The 22,863-nt window shown below is 39.0% G+C and overlaps 2 protein-coding genes across 3 annotated transcripts; both read left to right on the top strand.

Annotated features, from left to right (window-relative positions):
- The first annotated feature begins 505 nt into the window (after positions 1-505).
- ubap1 (ubiquitin associated protein 1) lies at positions 506-11,673 on the top strand. 2 transcript variants are annotated; one of them, XM_008409474.3, is made up of 7 exons: positions 506-678; positions 2,294-2,340; positions 3,333-3,457; positions 3,894-4,697; positions 4,779-4,937; positions 7,228-7,329; positions 7,446-11,673. In XM_008409474.3, exons 2-7 carry the CDS (start codon positions 2,301-2,303, stop codon positions 7,584-7,586), a joined length of 1,371 nt encoding a protein of 456 aa, XP_008407696.1. In that variant the 5' UTR covers positions 506-678; positions 2,294-2,300; the 3' UTR covers positions 7,587-11,673. The 2 variants fall into 2 exon arrangements, with proteins under 2 accessions (XP_008407696.1, XP_081463447.1); XM_081607321.1 differs by lacking the exon at positions 506-678 and adding an exon at positions 1,674-1,696.
- A 1,991-nt stretch (positions 11,674-13,664) lies between these two features.
- Positions 13,665-22,061, top strand: dcaf12 (DDB1 and CUL4 associated factor 12). Its single transcript, XM_008409476.3, has 9 exons — positions 13,665-14,053; positions 15,420-15,710; positions 15,809-16,087; positions 16,805-16,865; positions 17,052-17,245; positions 18,445-18,510; positions 18,725-18,887; positions 20,010-20,188; positions 20,294-22,061. The coding sequence occupies exons 1-9, from the start codon at positions 13,994-13,996 to the stop codon at positions 20,450-20,452; spliced, it is 1,452 nt and encodes a 483-aa protein (XP_008407698.1). The 5' UTR covers positions 13,665-13,993; the 3' UTR covers positions 20,453-22,061.
- The last annotated feature ends 802 nt before the right edge of the window (positions 22,062-22,863 follow it).

The following is a 22,863-nucleotide window of genomic DNA, read 5'->3' as shown; positions in this document are numbered from 1 at the left end:
TTAATTTCAAACCCTTAAATTAGCACTTTTTCGGATTATACAGCAATCCAAAAAATTGCTGTACATTTTTTTGTACGTTTAATATGTTACATTAGAAGATGTTTTAGAATAATCTTTAAAAATGTGTTTTTAGTTACATCCCAAAAACTTCAGTACACTTCAGGGATCAGAACCAAAATATTTATCGCACAAATGATCAAATATAATTAAAATAAGCATAGCGAATGATTGCATTGCTCCAGGTTTTTGGCTTTTAATTGAGTTTCTGATATAATTGTGAAAAACAATTCTTGAAATACGCCCAATATGTCACTCTGTATAATGAATTCACATCTTCTGAGTTTCACATGAATCAAATTCAATTGAATTAATGAAATAAATAAATTTTCCAATCATAATGTAAATTAAGATTACATTATGATTGTAAAAAAAAAGAGTTACTGTCCTAGTTCAGCTGGTTTATGAACCATTGCGTTATCTCAGTCTGACGTCGTGGAAGTGAGTGACATCATATAGGAACCAGTAGAGGGAGCTCGACAAACCAAGATGGCGACCTACGGCGAAGCAGGAAAGAGGTTCTACTTGAAATAAAACTGATTCTTAAAACAGTTTTTAACGTAGTACCAACGTGATTGGGCGTCGTTTGGATTTCGTAAGGAAGAGACGGAGTCAATACCGGTGAGAAAGCTCTGTTTTTAATTTGCGGGCCAGTTGTTTAGCTGTGTGAGGGGCGGTGGCAGCACGTAACGTTACAAGTCAGGCCACAGCCGAAGCTAAGCGTATTAGCATGAACAGTGGCGTACGCCGAGGACCATTACACTCTCTGGTTGTGTTTGGCAGTGTGTACTTTCAGTTTGCCTTTTCTTTTACCAAATGTCAACTAAAATAAGCTACGTCGAGTTTTGAAACTTAAGCATTTTGATAGCGGCCAGCGCGTTATTCTATAAGTACATGTTATTCTAGCTGTGGCTAAAGGTATCCAAATGTATTCAAATATGTAAAACTTAACTGTCTGACAGAGCATATTATAAGCTGTATTTGACACTTGATGGCCTACAATGACCCAGTTTTAGTCACGTTTGCATTAGGATATAGGGAATTAATTTACTCGATTCCTGTCGTTTAAGTTAGCTGACCTATCCTTACAGTTATCACTTATCTCTGAAATATATCAACGTACCCTGTGCTTCCGTGACATGCTAAGATGTTGAATAGCAATGCGGAACAGCAACTTGTGAAGGTATGGTGTTGTATAACTTTATCCCAAAGTACTATTAGCAACTAACTGTAGGGTGACTACTATGTTAAGGACTTCATGCTTGAAGTTATGAGAAATCCGACATAGACACAGCGCTGCCTTGATCACAAGATCCAGCGGGTCATGAGTGATCCATGGCGGATTGACATCTATACACAGCAAACACACCAAAGTAAAATTTGCTTTGGGGTTCGTTTAAAGTTACAGTTTTTGCTAGCAAATGCATACTTTATATCTGTGATTAGTACTACGTCATTAATTTGTTTTTGTTTACTTTATCTCATCGGTTCAAAGTTCTGTGCAGTGCGGATTTGTTCCAGAGTTTCTTGTTTTCGTTACAATCAGGCTCTGTTGCTATGTGACAAAACAATGGAATTGATTTCAGATTTAAACTAGTTTTTGTTAACTATCTGTTTTGGATGGGTTGGGGAAGTTCTGGTCAGTTCTGATCAATGAAATCCTGTCAATCTTTGGGGCTGGGGGATCTTTCAAAACTGAATGTAAACTAATCACATTTTTTAAACCAGAAAATGATTAATCATAATTTGGCTACTTTGAAGCTGCCTTTTGACTTTGATAAAAATAAAACCTCAAAGAAAAACAAAAATCTGTATTAACCAGGAAAGGCCTATTTTTTGGGGGGGGATGCAGTATAGTCTCTGAAACTTTTCCATGTTCACTTCGTATTTATTTTATGCGCAATAATAATTTGGAATGTGTGGTTTGTGGCTTTACACACTCGTGGATAAATTTAAGTAGTTTTTGAATCTGATAAAGGCACAGTCATTTACATTTAAACTCAATAAATAAATAAAGCATTGTTATCGTAGTATTTTATTCTAGTAATTAAGTTTGCGTCATTCTGTGTGTGTTTGCAATTAGCGCGCGCGCACACACACACACACACACACACACACAGTGTGTTTAAAGAATTTAAAGTTTATTGTGAACTTTAAATTCATTCAGTTAATTTTTTCTTATTTTATTTTAAACTACAACCTCCCTCAAAACATTTAATGCTTTTTTCTTTTTTAGGGACTAAATGGCTGCGAAGAAGTCTGGATCAGACGTGTATAACAATGGTAAGACCTTATTTTTGATTCTTTTATTTTCTGCCAACTCAGAGTTAAATAATGTGTAACACAGAGGCTTCAAGTTCATCAGTTTTTGTAAAGCTTTCATTTAAATAGCTTCTTTACAATGTTAGCTGAATCAATTTTTTTCTTTTAGAGTATGCTATTTTAACTGTACAGTTTTTTTTCCACATGCTATACATTTGCTCTTACTGTACAGCCTCACATCTGTATGTTTTGTTTCTATACTTTTAAACAATCAGTGTAGCTTTAGTGGCCAAGGTTGTTCACAAACAAGGAACTTGACTTCGGTTTATAAGCGCTCACATGTGCAAACACTTAGTGTAAATAGATAAACATTAACAGGAATTAAATAAGGATTAATGGACTATATGTTCATGTATTTGCAGGCCTTTTTTGTCTCTGTAAATCTGTGTGCTTCCATTTGCCTGTATCTTCACTGCTGTTACACCTGAGTCGCACCATTGAGGAAGAATAAGGGATATTCTATTCTGTACTGTTTTCTATTCTCTCATCTCAGTTGCAACTTCCTCACCAGAGAGTGTTGTAAGGCAACTTGTTTGTTTAGCTACGATGTGTTTGCTGATCAGAAAAAGGTTTGAATTTCTGACGGGTCGATTTCTCGATGCATTTCTACTTTAAGGTCCTACTTTAGGGTGACTATGTCTATGCTTTCAGTATTTAGGGCTGCACTACAGAAAATCTTAGAGTGACGATAATATTTATATATTTTGCGATACCAATATCATGTGCAATTTATGCCTTTTATCTTCTGTCCTCTCTTTCTCATCTGTGCTTCCATCACTCTGACCTTTAACGTTTTGTGGTAATGTCATCTCGGACTCTGTTCAACTGGCTAACTATTACATTAGCATGAAAAATGCAAGTTCATGACACTATTGCACACATGGATATAGTGATGATGATATATTTGCAGTATTTTGTACAACCTTGACAGTCTCCTTCTTTTCCCTGTACAGGACCCATCAGCTACCTTGATGATGTTCCCTTCAAGATAAACGACAAATTCCGGCGTCCAGCTAAAGTGGGATTACCCATTGGTTTCCTTATGCCAGATTATGGAGCTGTACTTGCAGACACAAAGGTACAGAGGACATAGAGATCTTTTAAGTCTATTTTTCAGTTACATGTTGGATTACCTGTGTAAAATGATGATTGAGAAAGAGGATTTTAATACATTCAATTCTACCATTATCCATTAGTTTTGTTGTTGTTTTATAAATGTAATGAAATCATTTTTTGTACAGTGATGAAGTGTTGCCTCTCTGTTCATGCCTAAACTCATTCCATGATTGTTTCTGTATTTTTCTGATCTCAAGAAACTTCCAAATTGGTGTTAAACCAATACATAACGGATCTTAAATTCCTAATGCGTAGTTTGTCATTATAAGTAAGTGAATATTTAAGGTGTAGCCGAGCAAAAGATGTTCCTGTAACTGGAATGTTAACACCATATGGCTATCGTGACGGATGTAATTACTTTTCCATCTTCCTTCTCCTTCCTTTTTTCTTCTGAACAGTATGACTTTACATTGGAGAGGCGAAGTGTTCGCTGGGGGATAGAACTTGCTGACGCCAGAGCAGCAGCAGCCAGAGCGGAGGAGGCAGCAGCCAAGCAGGAGGCTGAGAGCATGGAGTCTCTGTCTCGGGATGCTGATGGAGGTGGAGGGAACAACCTTCGCTCCGCGGCGGAGGACCAGGACCTTCTGCCGCCAGCCCTGAACCCGGTCCTTGCTGGACTCAGTCACAACGCCATCCTCACTCCACTGCCGGCCCCCAGACTCGGCCCCAGAAAATCCCAGGACAGCACTCCACAGCCACAAAACCTCAACCTAGCCGACTTTGAGCGGGAGGAAGACCCGTTCGACAAGCTGGAACTGAAAACCCTGGATGATAAGGAAGAGCTGAGGAACATTCTGCAGAGCCAACCTCAGCCTCCGCCATCTGTGTCTCCACCTCAGCAAAGTTCAGTATCTTGTGGAGACAGCCCGTCTCCACCCAGCACCAACACCAGCATCTCCTCTAAGCCAGGCTTCGCTCACAAGCCGAACGGCTTGGTTGCCTTGCTGGATATGGACAAAGTGGGACATCCCGGAAGAGCAGGCTTTGACACGGACGATCGGCCTTGTAACATCCGCTCTCTGACGTTCCCCAAACTCTCCGATTCTGGTGAACCGGAGTCGGTAAAGTACAGTCCTGCACCCGTTCCCGTTCCTTCTCCCCGACGGAACCTAACCAACGGCAGCCCGCCAGCATTACCAAAAACACAAGTCATTGTCGCCCCCGAGCCATCCAACCACAACAAGAGTGGAACGCCAAAGCCGGTGAGTGTTAAAGAGCACTCTGCACGTCTGCTTGAGATTCATGCAACCCTTCGATATTCACTGTTTTCGTCCTTTAACTAGGCCAACCCTGGAACAGGATCTACTGGTCTGCCGTGCGGTGGAGCTCTCCTCAGCATGACGCCCAGCGAACGTCAGTGTGTGGAGACGCTTGTGGGAATGGGTTACTCTTATGAGGAAGTTTTACGGGCCATGCAGAGACAGGGCCAGAACGTGGAGCAGGTTGGTTACCAAAACATTGAATGTGTATCTACATGCAGCAAATTAAATATCTTAGTTTGAGTGGCTGAACATTAATACAAAACGGAGGCTCCTAACACACAAATGACTAAAAATATGACAGTTAAATAACATTGCTGTGCAGAAAGGGTAAACTACTGGGAGCATCTGGTCTTAGGCTACTGTGCAGACACTAAAGAATCTCCATCCTTGTCACATTTCTATTTATTTTAAACATTTTAATTGTTGCTCTGACTTGTGTAAGGGTACGTTTTAGGCAAGCAACTCTTTCCATTTAGCATGCCACACTTTAACACTATGCAAGCTAGATATCATCAATTCTTGGTTGTAGCTCCTGTTACATTGTGCTGTGGGAGAGCCAAGATTTTCTGGCGTGGCTGATTCTCTTTATTGGTCCAATAATAAATGCAAGTCATGGGTGTTGATTAGATATGTGCCGATCAGGTTTTTTCCTGCTGATTCTGATCACCGATACCGATCACATAATTATTTTTTTTTTATCACAAACACTACCGGTTACATTATGTGGAAAAAGGAACCATGAATACACCTTAATTTAGACAAAAACTTGTTTTTAATGATTTTTTCCAAGAAGAAAACTAAACAAAACAGGCATTGTGCAAATTGTACTGCTATCGGTAATACTATCTTCAACAGACTGAAAACTTATGAAGGCTCTGAAGAGGCTAAATAATGCAAAAGGTCAAAATAAAACCTACCTCTCAACATTGCCAAAAAATTCAAGTATAAAACTTAACATTCAAAGGCAAATACAGGTTCCATTACAATAAACAATCCTGAGTTACTGAATGAAAACTTCCTGATAGCATGGCGGCTAGCTGATTACTGCTAGTTCTGATTGGCTGTTTCTGACTGAGCGGTGTAATTATGCAGAGCTGGGAGGAGATCGATTATTTTTTCAGAGATCATCTGTCTCATGTTAGGACAGCGAAAGTTTTAATACGTATGTAAAATGTATTTTTTTTAAGTTAGATACTGCAGCTTTAAACAGAGGTTCAGTGTGAGAGTCACTACCAGGTGGAGCAGAAGCGGCGCTCCGTCGCGCTAAAGGAGCGGTTCAACAGCGAGATCAGAACCAGCGTCTTACATTGCAGCTTGAAGACTTAAATAATTTTGCGGGTTATTTGTTTAGCTTTCTGACCGTCATGCTAGCTTTCTGACCGTTTGTAGCTGTGCGCTGCTTTACCTGCTATCTGATCGTCTTTTTTACTGCAGTGAGTCTCGATGTAGCCAAACTCCGTCAAGTATGGCATTGTTTTTATGCCATATTAGATTCGTCTTGTTGATGCATTTTGCCGTGCTTCAGTTTTCCACCGCAACACGCAAAATTCCCCATTCACTCAGTGCGATATAGTTCCACATCGCTTAGGATTTGTTGCTGCGCGTTTGCGCAGTGTGAAGGAAAGAGACCAGCTGCACAGGCAGGCTGAGAAATGAGATGCAGGTGATCGGTTTGTGTGATCGGCAACAAGAGACCGTGATCGGCGATCACCGATCATACACTTTTTCACGGAAATCGGCCGATTATGATCGGTGGCCGATCGATCGACACACCTCTAGTGTTGATGTTTATTTTAGTAGTTGCACAAAGGGAAGGGAGAAAGGGGGCTCAAGGGGGACATAAGCGGAAAGCAGTCGCTTACTAGAAAGAAAGAGAAGAAATACTTGTCTGTTTTGAGAGAAATTTCATTGCACAATTATTCCAGAACATTTCTGTCGCTGCTTGATATCTGTGGTTGGTTGTCTTTGGTCGCGCGCTACTTAATTGTCTGTTGGCCACAGAGCAGTAATTCAAGTCAGGATGTAGAGATTCTCTTCCAATTCTTCCAACCAGAACATCTTGTCCAAGACCTCCAATAATTGGAACAGCATGAACCCAGCTATACTGGAGATGCATGTTCTCCTCTCTTTCCCAACTTGAAGAGCATTGCATATATGTATCATGTCATTGAGAGCCTAGAAAAGCAGGAAACTATGGATAAACGATCTTAAGTTCCCGGAGACTGTGATCAACTTTAAAAAAATAAAGATAAACTATCAGCTTAGAAATGCCACCATGCCCTAGTATAAACCTCAAACGTTTTTGCACAAATAGAATTTTTAAGACCTTTTAATATGACATTTTACTTCATTGCTCCCATTTAGAGAAACTAAATTAAGTGTATGTTAAAGAGGAAGCAAGTTTTTATTGCTTCTACAAAAGGGAAGTTAGTAAAAACAATGGTTGACCTTCATCTATCTTCTGTCCAAGGTATTGGACTATCTGTTTCTTCATGGTCGTCTGTGCGAGAGAGGCTTTGATGCCAGCGCTGTGGAAGAGTGCTTAGAAATGTACCAGTGCTCAGAAGAAAAGGTTTGTACTTTTCTCTTGATCTTAAGAGAAAGGAATACACTCCCTTGACCTCTTTAATAATGATTTCATTGCAGATTACACTGTTTAATCATTTACTTTTCATTATTTGTTTCCAGGCCTTGCAGTATCTTGAACTCATGTCCAGATTTGGTGAAATGGGGTTCGAGAGACACGCGATCAAGGAGGTTCTGCTAGTCCACAACAACGATCAGGACAAGGCTCTGGAGGATCTGATGGCCCGCGCCGCTGCGAGCTGAGCCCAGCCGGCGGGGAAGCCAAAGCTCTACCCCAGGCATCTGTCTCCGCTCCCACCCTGAAACCCCTTTCCCTCTGCCTACCTTATCTCGCTACGCCCCGCCCTTTTTGCCTTGGCTGTGGAAAGGACACCTGGGAGGCGATTTCTGTCTGTGCTAAAACATACCACGCCTCAGCACATCTGAAAGTTTGTGTGCCTAGATTGGATTGAGTTAACCTGTACCAATACTAAATGCTCATTTCAGGTACTGCTGTGTTTTTGGAGTAAATGACTGATGCTGGGAAATGTGGGCTGTGGCGCCTCGACGCCACTCTAATTTGCTTCCTCTTGGAAGTCTTTCGATGAATGCAGGAGAAACTGCACAATTAAACGGGGGAGGAGCTAGCGGTAGGCTGTGTGCGCCTCATGGGAAGACCTGAGGGAACTTAAACTCTTTGATAAGACAGCTGCCATGTTCCACTGCTCGCTGCAGACTTTAAAATGGTGATGGGAGCGGAGAGGTCGAGAGAAGGCCCTCCTTTCTAATTGAACCAGCTTACAGTGAAAGGCACAATCACAGAACAGAGCTGACTCTCAAGAAGTGCCCTCTGAGCTGTAGTGCCCAGGACCTATTTCTGTTCTTCTTTATGCTTTTCTTACATTCATGTCTTATTAATTTTTTTCTTCTGTTCATTTTGGACATCATTTTGTCTGTTTAAAGGTTCCATTTATTTGCTTTCTGTTTTAGGAATTGCATTAGTCATGAAAACTCTGAAAATGAAAGAGTGTTTTGTTGCACTCTTCCGCCTGCACTGGAAAGAAACAGTGGGAAAACTTTTCCCCCTAAAAGAAATACAATATATCTCTTGCCCCAATGTCACTGATCATACAACGCACAGGCACACACGTGTTACATTTGTTCAGATCTTATTTAAAATAGTACACTGACACTTTGATTTAAGATTTATTTGGAGTTCGGTTTGATTATGTAAGATATGTTGACGTACAAATGCAACGCTATAGAACTGTCCAGAGCGTCTGCTTGCAGACTGAAAGAGTGAGGGGCAACAAAAAAAATAATAATATAAGCGAGGGTTGTTTGTTTTTCTGCAGCCAAATTACAGTGCAATAGACGCATTTCATGTTGTATGACTGTTGACTTGCACTTTGAGCCTCCAAAAATGTTAAAAGGAATGGTCTTTAAAGCCTTACTGGAAATGTGGATGAAAGTTTCTGTTTTATTGATTTCTATCATTTGTTTTCTGTCACTGAATTTAATATGACAAAATTTAATCAAGGCTGAGGTTGGACTCTTGATTTCCTCCCCTGACCCCCGTGTACTTTTTTTTTGTCCCATATCTCAGGCAGGTTGAGTATTTTCATGTATTATTCAAAGGCAAGCCCTCTATCTACACAAGGCATGGGCCGGTTTGAGATTGTGATAATCTTTAAAAAGAAAAAAAAAAAGATACTACCATTGTTCCTTGTCAAGAAATGTAGTAAATGTGTACAACAATCTAATTGCTTTTATTCAAAAAAAGATGAGCAATAGTTATTTTTGTTGCTAAAATAATCTTAACAGATTTTTAATTAATTTTTTTTTTCAATTGTAGTTATCCAAAACATTTTATATTGACACACGCTGAAAAGTAACAAAATATTTTGAGAAAATTATAAGGTGATTAGTTACAAAATACAGTTCTCATTAGATAAAAAAATTATCCAACCTGCCCCTATTGTTAAATAATGATTTGGCCATTGTTAACCTTTTCTTCTGCGTCCTAGTTTCATCAGCCACACCAAGGCCCAACTGTTGCCAGACTTGTAGACTCATTGAATTACTTAAATAGAACCTGTCAGGCAACATGAAATAGGCTAAAACAGCACATCATGCTCTCATCTGAAGAAATCAGAGCAAAAAAGAATAAGATATCTGTATCATGACATCTGGGAAGGGTTAAAAAGCCGTTTGGACCAAAGGTGAGAACCATTATTAAAGCATGCAACAGTGGTGAACCTTCCCATGAGAGACATGCCTACAAAAATAATTCTAATGGCAAGTTGATGAGTCGTCCAGGAAGTTGCAAAAAAAAAAAAAAAAATCATCTAATGCACTATAGTCCCCATTTCCGCCAGTTAAAGTCAGTGTTCTTGATTTAAGCAGTAAGGAAAGACCTGAGTGAAGTTGGTTCCCTCACCTTCAAATCTAACAAAACTGGTGTCAACTGTTAGTGTTTGTGCCACTATCATCTTAAAGATATTGTTTCCAGAAAGCATGAAAGGTCATCCAGACCTCCCACCTTCTTCAAATCAGACAAAAGTGGTGTTAATCAACTCGATTTTCATTTGTGCTGCATTTGCTTTGAAAATATTGATGAAAGTGTAATGGTCAACCAGCCCTCCCACATTACCCAAATCTAACAAATTTGGTGTCAACTATTTGTGCAGTAAAAATATTTGTGCTGCTATTTTAAAGATATTAATTTAAAAAATTGTTTCTAGAGGCCACCAGCACAAATGTTTCACACCAATTTTGCTAGATTTGAAGAAGCTGGGGTGAAGAACAATGAAGATGTCCATAGTGATATCAATGGGAAGGTGCCAGTGCCTGAGCCACTGCTGACCAAAAAGATCCTGAAGGTCGTCTTTCATTTGCCACTATAAACACTGATGAGTTCCAAGAGTTATAGGGAAATGTTCTGTAAACCTTTAAGTATGTCAAGCTAATGGCATCCAGAGAAAGAAGATTATATCCACATAATGGAGTGGTGTACGGTGGTTTAAGTAACTGGACACGTTGCGCTTTCATTTTGCCCTTTATCTGGAAATCCTGTAAGAGAATGTCCAGCCATTAGCTTGTGACCTTGGGCCCAAGCGGACTTGGATCAGTTATCCAAAGCACAGCCAATAACTCTTTAAAAACAAAAAAAAGATTTTGGAGTGAAGTTGAGATTTAAATCGATGGCATGGCATCAAAAATTCACCAACGAGGCTGAATTAAAATGGTTCTGCAAAGGAGATTGGGCCAAAATTCCTCCATTTCAACGGAAGACTCACTTCACGTTACCCCAAAACTTAACATTTGCAGTAAGCGGTGATACAACAGCGATACAACAAACTATAAAGGGGGCTATTAATTTTTCACGTTAGGGTCAGGTTATTTTGATAACTTTCATTCACTTAATAAATGAAAAGCGTATTTTGTATTTACTAAGGTTATGTTTGTCCTGTGTTAGAATTTGATGATCTGGAATATTTACATGTAAAAGCAAGAAAAACCTAGAATAATCTGTAAGGGCTAATAATTTTTCTCAGCACTGTAAACTTAGAGAAATAAAGAATAAACACAGATGCTTATTTACAGCACTGTTACTTTACCATTACAACTGGCGACAGTCACTCTGGCTTCTCATTAAAAGGACTAAAGAAAAATGTTATGGCTGTTATCCATCAAGCATATACACATGACTGGCCCATGCCTTATCCAGACACTAAAACCAATGAAATTATGTTTATAATCATACTTTTGGGATATAACATATTTGTCGAGTCTAAAATACCTTTCAGACTACATGACTGAGACTTTTTAGAACACATGGATTACTCCCTGACTCATAATTATTTACAGAGTTGGAATTTCCATATCGTAATAATTCAGTTGAGTTTCTATAGGAAGCACTTTAAGTTAAATAGGTTTGACATGACTGACAGCTGCTTCTTCCTTTTTTTATTTGTTTCTATGGTTAAAAATAAAGAAAACACATAAGTGGTATTATTGTCTTCACACTTGACTTGTTAGATTTTTGTTATCCACAGATATTAATTAAAACTGTGCACCTTTGGCTGTTTGTGTTCTGATTTTTTAAAAGTTTTATTTGGATTACAGGTTTTGGGTAAAAACATGTTTGTGTAAAAAAAAAAAAAAAAAAAAGTCAGTTTCCACATTAACACAAAGCAAATCTAATCAGATCTAAGAAATGTTAATGGTAAAGTTGAGCTTGGTGAGCTCAGTGTCGTTTTCCAAGTTCACTGATGTGTTTCGACAAACTGTTTAATTTTCTGTGAAATTATTTAGAAAATACAACCAATTAAACATGCTCATCTTTTCAGTATTGTGTTTCTCGGTTTATTTTTTAGCCCAGCTTCGTGTTCTATCCCAAGTATTTAAATGTAAAATATGAACCTTTCAAACAACAACAAATCCTTCTCCTGGCTTTGTGTCTCTTTTTAAATGTTCAGCTGAAGAGACAACAATACAGTTGATTGTTTTAAGTTAAATGGAAAAATCCAACTGTGGCCTGTTGGTCAGCAGAAAAAATATAAAGAAGAGCAGCATGCAGTAGCAGAGGGGTCCATGCAACCTGCCTGCAACGAAAAATCAGAGGAAGCCAGCACCTGTTCATGAAAATTGATACAGCTATAAAGAATTGTTTCAGTCCAACTGACTTGCTGTCTAAGAAATTATTTTCAAGATATTTGTGATTTTCTTGTTTTAAGATTATACAAGAGGCCACATTTGTGCCACATTTGTGGCACGATGTGCCACTTCATGTGGCACATCGTGCCACATAAAGCACGATCTTAAACAATGCAGTCTTGAACAGAAGTCTTGAGTCATCTTGACTTATTCATATTTAGCTTTCAATGAAGGAGAGGTTGCTTTCATCTTTAGACGTAAAAAGTTACTCTATGGATGATGGCTGCGTTTTCAGAAGTAGGATGTTTTGAGACATGGAAACAAAAGGTTTGTTGAGTCACACTATTGGGGTTTTTAAAATTAGCTCAAGACCTGTAAAGAACCAGACACCAGACCAATGAGGTTTTTATGCCTTCCTTTGCAGAGGGAGAGATCCACAACCCGCTCGGGATCAAAGACTGGTGAGCTCTGCTCAACTCTGCTTGGGAACTGGCTTTTATTATGATGACCTTCTTCAGTGGAACAGTGCTGATATAACAGAACAGATGGACACATTGAGGGGGAAATTACATCATGGATAAAGAAAGAATCTTAAAGAATAACAGAGCCAGTTAGGTAACTGAACACATTTAGATAAAACACTCAAATAAAATTATAGAACAATGATTAGTTTTACCCAACACACGCTGACTTGTGCAATCATTCAGGAATAAAGAAGACAACCAGAAAATTCAAATACGGCTTTGCAAAATCCTATGTTCAATAGGATCTTTCAACACTACCAGTTTTCAAATACAAAATAAAAATTCTGATTTCACGTGTTAAATTCAGAAAAAATATCACAGGTACAAAACACAGTTTTGCTTCACTGAGAGATTTTCCTGCCCCGTGGCACACAACAGATAATTATGCTACTCCTAAAAATAATAAATATTCATAACTCTGGTAGATTTGGAAAATAAACAATTTTGTTCCTGAAATGAGACATTAGATATTACAAAACATAAAACAATGTACAAGAAGAATCATTGTGTAAAGAAAAAAAGGAAGGTTTTATTTTCATCACAACAGTCAATTCCTTTTTACAATTGCTTAGCAACTTGTTTGCATGCTTCCACTTCTATAATGACAATTTATCTTTAGAGATTAACTCCAATTTTTTGACTTTGGAAGGCCATCACCCTAATCTGCAGCTCCTCCCCACTGGTTCTCAATTCGGTCAAGACTCTGGCTGGGCCACTCGATGATGTAAACATTTTTTCAAGTCAAAATAATATAAAATATTATGAAATCAAAAGTTTACTTCAAATCTGAATCTGCTAGAGGTATAACTGTCAAGAAACCACATATAAGGCTGGGAGCTAAACAGAACTGCTTCCAGATTAGTGGCGAAATAGTTATGAATTCAAACTTGATATATTTTGAATGAAAGTATTTTAATGACGTCAGAAGATTGATCGTATTATTAACGCAGAAAAGCTTGGCCAGATCTTGCAAAGCTTCTCCATTCTTGGAATCAGCTGACTGCTAATTAAATTACATTGAATTCAAAAATACTTGACAAGCTAATATGTGGGTGTCTGTGTCTGTATCTTTCTAACAAATAAACAGAAAAAGCGTCTCCGGAACGCCAGTGACGTCAGTGAGCACGTATTACGCTCTCGGTTCCGTACGACCTTGTTGTTGTTGATGTTTAATTTGAGTGCGGCTGCGCACTGCCCAACGCTTTCGCCGTTGCCGCCGCTTCGCACACAGCTTGGCAGGAAAAAACTGAGTGGAAACGGGATAGTTTCTGCGGCCTCGCGGTCATATTATTCAGGAGGCGGAGTTGTATATTTACCTTAATCTTAGCTTCGCTCTGACCAACCATACCCTTATGTGATCGCCCTACCTCATCGTCGGGCACTGCCAGCGAGGGCCAAGGAACAAAATAGCATATCGCCATTATATGACCCAGTATCCAGTGTTACTTGTACCCTCCATGTGGGTGAAGGAACTGTGTGTGTCAGATTATGGCGAGAAAAACAGTTAGCAGGAAAAGGAAGGCAGGAGAGCCGAAGGACCAACAACAGGTAGGCGGAAACCGGTTGTATTAGCATGCTAACTATGTCCTAGCCAGTGTTAGCTGACAGGAGCATTATTAGCATCCGTGCGGTAGCTTACAGATTAACTACCGCTCTATACGGATGCACAATGAGCCAGAACGCACACACAAGAGACTTTTTAAAAGAAGAACTCTACATGCTTCCATTTGAGGGTCAGCATCCGCTAATGTTAGCTCGACGTTCGCCAACGGCAGTCCGTTACAATACAAGAGCTAACGTTAGCTCAGTGGTTGCTCAGCTCCGATGAAGGCTGACGTTCAGCTGTTATTATATTGCAATTACATGGTCACAGGTGCTCTTTTAAAAGTGACACCTCTTAGCTTCACTTGGTGTGTCAAATCAGCTTTTCATCACCAACAAGAACTGAATTGATTTCGACTGGAAACGAGATTTACATTTGGAATCTGATTGAATAGCATTTTTACCAACGTCAGCGTTAGCTGAGACGTCATATGTGCTAGAGTGTGTTGGCTTATGGTTGTCATCGGAATTTGTGTACGTTCATAAAAATGGGTCAATTGGGGATAAAATATACATTATTTGTAGTAGTAATTTGTGAGCAATTAGTCAACATAAACCTTTGTTTGATAATTTGCCTTGCAAAAATATATCATTTTTCATGTTTTGTTTGTAATCACAAACTCGAATGTATGCTTTTTAAATTATATGTGATAGACCAACACAAAATAATAGTTCATTCTGAAATGGCAGAAAAATTGTACTTTTTGTACATTCTTTTTCTAAGCAAAATCTGCAAAGGACTGCATGTGTTTGAGTCCCCTTGACTCTGATACCCCTAAATAAAGGGGCAACAGGATGCCCTAAGAAGTCCCATAATTTGCATGTAAAAAGCAGATTCAGACATATTCCAACTATTCCATGTCAATGGTTCTACAAAGCATTGACATCAATAAAATGCACGTCTCATTTGTAAAAACATTTGTAACCATGAATGATTTTCTTTCTCATCATTACAAATTACTTAGCTTTGATCTATCACCTCTTTCCCATCCATAAACTGTTTGCGATTACAACATCACAAAAGGTATGAGTACTGCGCTGTGTCGTTTCTACAGGTCGTTGTTTTGCACCCGAGTTTTTTTTATTTCTTACTTTTAATATGTTTTAATTTTAGATGAGTCAAACACTAAGAATGTCTTTATTTCTATAATTTCTTTTTACAGTTTGCTCCATCAGTTTTGACTCTTAGCAGAAATAAATATTGCTTAGCGACTTTTTATTACTGCTGAGAATGCAGGGTGACCTTTTCTCGCTCAAATTAATGAAAACTCTTCCGTGATGCTCGAACCTTTCCCTCTGCCTTCTTCCACAGCTGGGCTGGTGTCAAGCGCCACAGAAGCGGATCCGTATTTCTTGTTCGTCGCGGCATGCTCAGCAGTGGTGCGGCAGTCGGCGCTCTGTTGTATGCGCTCTCCGTGGACGGGAGTTCAGGCCCCAGCAGCAGCATGAGTTGCGGCTCCAACGGAGCCTGCGTGGCTTCGCAGCCGGCAGGCTCCCTGGGATCCTCAAGGAGAGGGAGTTTTCTCTGGGACGGCTGAACAAGGTGTTTGCTTCGCAGTGGCTCAACCATAGGCAGGTGGTGTGTGGGACCAAGTGCAACACGGTGAGCTGATCCAGTTTTTGGCGCCCCGTCTTTATATTTTGATGTTCCTCGTGCATACGTTGGACTTAACCGGCTACGTGTTCTTCCTTTGTTTGCAGCTTTTTGTCGTTGATGTCCTGACAGGGAAAATAACAGGCATTCCAATGCTGAAGGACAGGGAGTGTAGTGAACCAGGCTCTGGGACAGTGGGTGCTATGACGACAGGGCGGCAATATCTCCCAACAGGGGTCTCTCACGCCCGGTTGGACCAGCAGGGCTGTGGCATACACGCAATTGAACTCAACCCCTCAAAAACTCTGCTTGCCACTGGAGGAGATAACCCCAATAGCTTAGCCATCTACCAGCTGCCAACACTGGACCCTGTTTGTGTTGGAGATGTAAGTGACTCTTGTATTGTATTTTTTATATGTTGAGGTTTACCAGGAAAAAACCTCTGGCAAATTTTTTACCTTCTATCTAATAAATTTTTTGTTTTCACAAAAAAAAAGTGGAGTTCTCATTGTGTTTATGTTATATTTAAAGCCGTTGTTTTCATGTGGGCATTGCTGAGATCTATGGGGTTTTTTCCAACCTAAAATCCTCTCACAAAAGCGCTCAAAGTGCCATATTGTCTAGAGCACAGTCAGTTAAAGGGGTCAAAGCAGTCCGCGGTAGAAGTGTGCAGCTTGTCCCGTCTATTGTGTCGAATACAGTGGAATATTCTGCAGCACTGTGCAGTAACCCCTGGATTGCTGCAGCACAGTGGGAAGGTCTCAAGCAGAGTAGGCTAGATGATGCATTTCGATATAGAGAGAAAATTAAATTTTCTATCACTTAAAAGTTCAGTAATTTATTTTGGTAGTAATAGGTATTTTAAAACCGCTCAGCCCATTCTGAGTGCAAACCCTATACAGGATAAATTGAAAAAATACAAAAGACGAGTTTCAGATTCTGTGGAAAATGAAGTGTTTCCTACAGCGTTTCGTTTTTATTCCAAATACACACATTTTAAGGTCCTTGTGTTGTTAATTAGGAATAATTAAATTTTTAAAAAAGTATTTTGTAACTCTTTTGGATATTATGACGTTTCACACCAAAACCATTTTGTTTTCCAGGATGGTCACAACGACTGGATTTTCTCCATAGCGTGGATCAGTGACACCATGGCTGTTTCTGGTGAGTAAGCATGAACTGTGCGACCTCTGGGCAGACAGTAAAACCAGCAGGTAGACGCTCTCTAAACCAAGCTGCTGTCCCGCAAAGTGTTTAGCAATTATTTCTGTGACCGTTTTGGAAAATCCTCACCTTTTACCTACTTACTGGGTTGGCTGTTTATCCGCTGCGTGGGCTTTTCATCTGCAGGGTCCAGAGACGGCTCCATGGGTCTGTGGGAGATCACAGAGGAAGTAATCGGTCAGGCTGAGAGGAGTCCGAGTGACGACACGGTACCGTCTTACGCGCACATCTCCCACCGTGCCCTGAAGGACATTCCCAAGGAGTATACCAACCCATACAACTGTAAAGTTCGTGCTCTGGCCTTCAATAACACCCATAAAGTAAGAACGCCTCTGGATCCTACGCAGTTTGAACCCCCTTAAATTTGGCTTCTTTTTTTTTTTCTCAGTTTTTTTCTGTTTCTGAGCACAGATGAGTCAAATGTTCATCTTTAAGAGATAAATCCTGATACTTGCTTCTATAACTCTGTATAAAACGGCTTAAGTTATTGCATACATTATAATAAAAAAAAACTGTTGATAAAAATAAGTGGATGGATTAAATGGACTTTGTAAACATTTGCATTAAGGGTTGTTAAATGAAAACTTTATTGGAATGAAATTGTTTTTAACTGGTTAGTCTTTAATGAAACTAGGCACAAGTTGGTATAACAACCACATGTTACAAATGGCGCGGATTCACTTTAAAATGTGGTCTAATTAATTTAACTAAAAACATATTTTTTCATGCTACAACTTTTGTATGACGTTAGATTTTAAAGGAAAATCACCAGGCAGGTAATATTTTCTGCTTGTTGGATAAAGTTTTTCTGCCCTCATTGCATTCAATAGATGATTATTTTTATTGGTTGAGTCTCTCAAAGTTTGGGACATAGTAATAAAATGCATGAGGAAATCAGGAAAATGTGGAGTAATCATAATCTGTATAACTACTGTAATCGTCAACAGTGGTGCCATAATTAGATTAACCTTGAAAACAGTTAGCAGGCCAACTGATTAACGTTACACAGAAACATACGGGGGAGGGACAGCAGTGCGTCGCTTCATGGTCTTTACATCACTGGTCACTTTCCATGTTATCAAAAGCACTTTAATCCACAGAGATGCTATGATGGACATTTTTGGTCATTTTAAAGCTGCAACTTTTTGTAATCTTGCTATAATTTTATATGTAGAATTTATCAAATCTTATTTGATCAATAACATAAACCATAGACCTGTCTATAATGACTCTTTGGAGAAAATGTAAGCTTTCTTTTGGGATTAAAAAGGAATTTTAAATGGAAAAGTGTCTGAGTACTGCATTTTCACTAATAAATAATGGCCTCTGATCCGTCCTTCCTGTCTGTGTGGTTAAACTCGGCGCAGTCAGTTCTCATTCTGTTAAAAAGAGACCGAAAAGATACTTAAAAACAGCAGAAACTTTTTTTTTTCCCATTCTTTTTTTTTTTTTCCATTTCTGGTGCCCCATATTTTAGTGGCTTATGTCTTGACTTCCTGTGCGGTTTTTCCTTTGTCAGGAGCTGGGTGCCGTGTCCTTGGATGGTTATTTTCACCTCTGGAAAGCAGAGCATAATTTGTGCAAGGTACATGACTAAATCATTTGGTCTCTTCTGTGATTTATTGTTTGCTTCTTTGTGCTCACCTATGCAGGAAGTAGATTGACATCGCATGTGTCTTTTATTTTCTGCTACAGTTTTCTACATTTGTGGAGCATGAGAATATCGCTTTGTTGAAAATATGTGCTTCTTATATCAAATTTAACTTGAAATTCTTGCCATTTTCACATCGTCTCTGTAGATACTGTCCACCAAGCTGCCTCACTGCAAAGAGAATGTGTGTTTAGCATATGGACAGGACTGGTCCGTGTATGCTGTGGGTTCTCAGGCCCATGTTTCCTTTCTGGATCCACGCCAGCCTACCAACAACATCAAGTCTGTTAGTTCTCGAGAGAGAGGAAGCGGTAAGTTAGCTGTGGAATTTCCAAAGAAAATGTAAAATCCAGAGATTTTACATTGTTGGATTTTACTCTATTGAAATACTTGATGCTCACTAATAAACTTACAAAAAATTGTGTGACTAAATGATGAATTCACATCATCCTGGAGGAACTCAAACTTGTTCTTTGACTAGATTGACTCTTAGAATTACATTTATTTTAATGTTAGCAACATATTGCTTAAAAATATTTTAGCTTGACTAAGTTCATGGTTTTGGCGTTTGATACTTTAAACTTTATATGCTTTATAGAAGGGATGCAAGTTATCAATGAGTTGATCTAAAGTTGTTTCATCTGTTAAGTGACCACTTTCTTAAAAATCTAAGTTTTCTTCTTGGCCAACTGTCTTTCTATAACACGAAGGACTACATTTTTCATTATATGCTTAATGGAGAAAAAACTGCATTTTAAAATTATTTCATCAGCTGTATTAAATTGACAGTTTTTTTCCCTCTCACATTATTAAACATATTTATAAAATATAACCAAACATGAAGCTATTATGTTGCTGAACAGAAAAAGATGAAAAGAATAAATGGCATAATATTCATACGGTAGTACGGTCGGTGGTTGCTCTCGAAGGCAAGTTAGAACTTCGCTCGATGACTTGCATTAACTAACGACAGCCCGCAAAATAAACCTGCTTATTTGGCGCAAAGGTTTTTTTGTTTGTTTTTTTTCTGTCATAGTACAATACGCTGACATGCAGCACAACCAAATGAGCGCTATAAAGTAGATGGCTTCAGGAGCTTGTCGAGTGTTTATATTTCAAAACAGAACCGCGCGAAGTGCGTTTAGCATCCCAAACCGCACTCCGGTTGGACCCTTTTTTGTTTTGGTGTGGCTCTGCCATCTTTATTCCTGTATCTGGCTCCGCTTAAGGATGGCCAGCGGCGCCCTCTGCTGCATGGCGGCCAAACTACAATACTGAAAGAAGGCGTAAGCGGATATTATTAATTAATCGATTTAAGCTAATTTTAATCTAATAAACTATTAATCGACAATTGTAAGTCGATTGATTCTTTGCATCCCTACTCTGTATCTTTTGGATTCCTTTCATTAATGCTTAGCTATGTCTTTGTGCAGGGATCCGATCTGTGAGTTTCTATGAGCACATTGTGACTGTGGGTACCGGTCAAGGTTCTCTTCTCTTCTACGACATCCGGGCTCATAGGTTCCTGGAGAACCCTTTCAATCCATCCAGCGGGTATCGGAAGGGTGCCCCAGATGGCATCCTTAAGCTAACCACAGGGAAAGGCTGGCTGGTAAGCGTTTTTTTCTTTTTTCTTTAAAGATTTCTTTACTGAAAGATGGCAGAAAAAGGTTGTTTAATCTCCAAATCTTGCCTTCCTGTTCTGGGCTGCTTTCAGAATCACGATGAAACGTGGAGGAGTTACTTCTCAGACATTCATTCCTTCCCCAATGCCGTGTACACCCACTGCTATGACGACTCTGGTACCAAGCTGTTCGTAGCCGGTGGGCCGCTTTGCTCTGGCCTGCACGGAAACTACGCAGGACTGTGGAGTTAGCCTCTTCCTCTTTTCGTCAATCAGCTCCTTCCCTACGTCTCCATTGTTCTACGGAAGTCCCTCCATCTTACACGCTTAAGTTCATCCACATCACCTTCATTGGGATCTGTTTTGATCAGCAGATCATCTGTTTTGCTCACACTTGGACTCAGGAGCATGTTTCATAATTTAATGTTGTTGCTGTGTATATTTGTGTCCACTTTTATGTTCCCATCTTCCCCAAATAACCCCTTTCACCTTTTATCTGTTTTGCCTCCCCACCCCCTTTTTTATATATATACATATATATATACAAATATAAATAGATATGTATATAAAATGTACAATTAACTAATAATTTAAAGAGCTACAAAGTCTGCCACTGAGAAACTCAGAGTTTGAAAAACATTAAGAATAAAAATATTCATTTTAGCATCATTAATACATTCACATCCAACCTGCAGGGATTACGCTGTGGTCTTTTGCTCGCTTATTTTTGTACTCAAGGATAGTGTTAACTGCTGCTTTCTCTGTGATAAATAAGTGTATTTGTAAAAAAAAAACAAAAAACAAAACAAAAAAAAAAACAATTCACTTGAAATAGTTTTTCCTTCTTTCGCATAAATGGACAGCAATAATGACTGAAGGATTACTGATGCCATTCCTGTAGATGGACCGAGCTCGAGTGCAGTTTGACATCTGAGAACGATCAACACTCGCAAAGTACTTCTTTCCTTTGCTCTCAGAAGTAAAACAAAGAACCGGATCAAGTGAGAGATTTCTTTTTCTTCTTCTTCCTCTTATCTTCACTGAGATGATGTAAAGGAGAAAAATCGTGTTAGAATTGATAAGTGCAGTGTTATTGCTCTGCTAGGACGTAATATAGAAATGATTTTTTTTCTCCACTTTGATCCAACGGGCGATCCCATGCTGATGATCTAATTTACTTCATTTGTATTTATTTTACCACCTTTATGTCGACTTCATTTTGTTGGTCAGGATTGTTCATCTTGCTTCTTCTAAAGGACGATGGTTTTGATAGCATGATCAGATACGATCCATCGGGAACAGTTTCTCAGAAGTGATGCAAAGAAAGCTCATTATGTTTGGAAATTCTCCTGGCACATATATATTTATATATATATTTTCTCTCATAGCCACTCGCCCTCTCTTTTAACAAGCCGTGAGTGGCTGTGCTTCCCCTCGTTATATGTAGAATCAGGGTTGGCTTCAGCTACGTCTTTGCCTTCCTGAAATCTTTCTGTGAAAGACAGCCACAGAGTTAATCATCAGTTTCCTTTTCTACATGAAATGAAACAATTCTGACCAAGTATTGACTAAACAACCAACACTTTAAAGTGTATTTTATATATATATATATAAATGTGTATATGTGTGTTCGTAAAAAAAAGAAAATGCATTAAGGACAGTTGCAGACATTTTCTGTGTACGCCTAAGAAATTGTGTGGATTGATCCGTCTCCTTGGTGACACTTTTTTTTTTTTATACAAGCCTCGTGAATGTTTTTACAAATGACTGAAACAGGATATTGTAAGATATAAACACTTGGGGATATAAATCTAATTCTTTAAAAAGGAGTAAATAATACAATAAAATGTATATTAATGTATCTGTTTTGTTGTTTGTTTTTTTGTTTGTTTTTTGTTTTTGAGGTGTTAACTTGATAAAAATTACTTAAGCAGCTCTTTTTACAGAAATGTGCTAGTCCAGAGGTTGTCAATGTTTTGGTCAGGACCCCCAATAAGATCCCATTTAACCTCCCCATCCACCTTTTTTTTTTTTTTTTGGGAGACCCTGCCTTTAATCTTACAAAAAAAATGGAGAAATGACAGCTAAAAGGTATCAAAATTGATGTTTTCATTCACATTTGACTTACAAAATAACGCCTGTATACTTAACCCGTAGTTATCTCAAGGTTCTTCCACTACGTTGGGGCTCAGAAGATGAAATGTTTTGGGAACTTCTGGTCTCACATGCCTTCTCATTAGGTAGTCTTGGTTTGGTGCTGTTTTGTGTATCACTAATAATCCACAGCCTATGACACAAGATCCACCTTTTAATTTCTTTGCAGTTTGTTTTGGATCCCAATTTTCATGATCTTAGAATAACTTTGTAACTGCTTTGGCCTCTGTAACACAATGCTCCATCATGCTGGAAAATTTGTTGGGTAAAGTTGTTTCTGACACACATGTTGATCATAGGAAGAAATCTTGCCCATGTACACAATGGAGGCAGAATTCATCATAGAAAATAACTTGGAATCAGCCTCAAGTCCATCCTTTCTGAAGAACTGCAGCTAAAGTCTTTCTTGGACAGAGTACGTCTTCTTTGCTGCGCTTCGTGTCATGTCACAAGTCTGATAATCGAAGGTCTGCCAATGAGTCACGTCACGCCCCGTTGAGCGTGTTCTT

Source organism: Poecilia reticulata, chromosome 5, assembly GCF_904066995.2.
Source record: "Poecilia reticulata chromosome 5, P_reticulata-male-v2, whole genome shotgun sequence".
Taxonomy (NCBI): domain Eukaryota; kingdom Metazoa; phylum Chordata; class Actinopteri; order Cyprinodontiformes; family Poeciliidae; genus Poecilia; species Poecilia reticulata.
The sequence above is the reverse complement of the archived record's forward strand: the minus strand, read 5'-3'. Positions and strand labels throughout refer to the sequence as shown.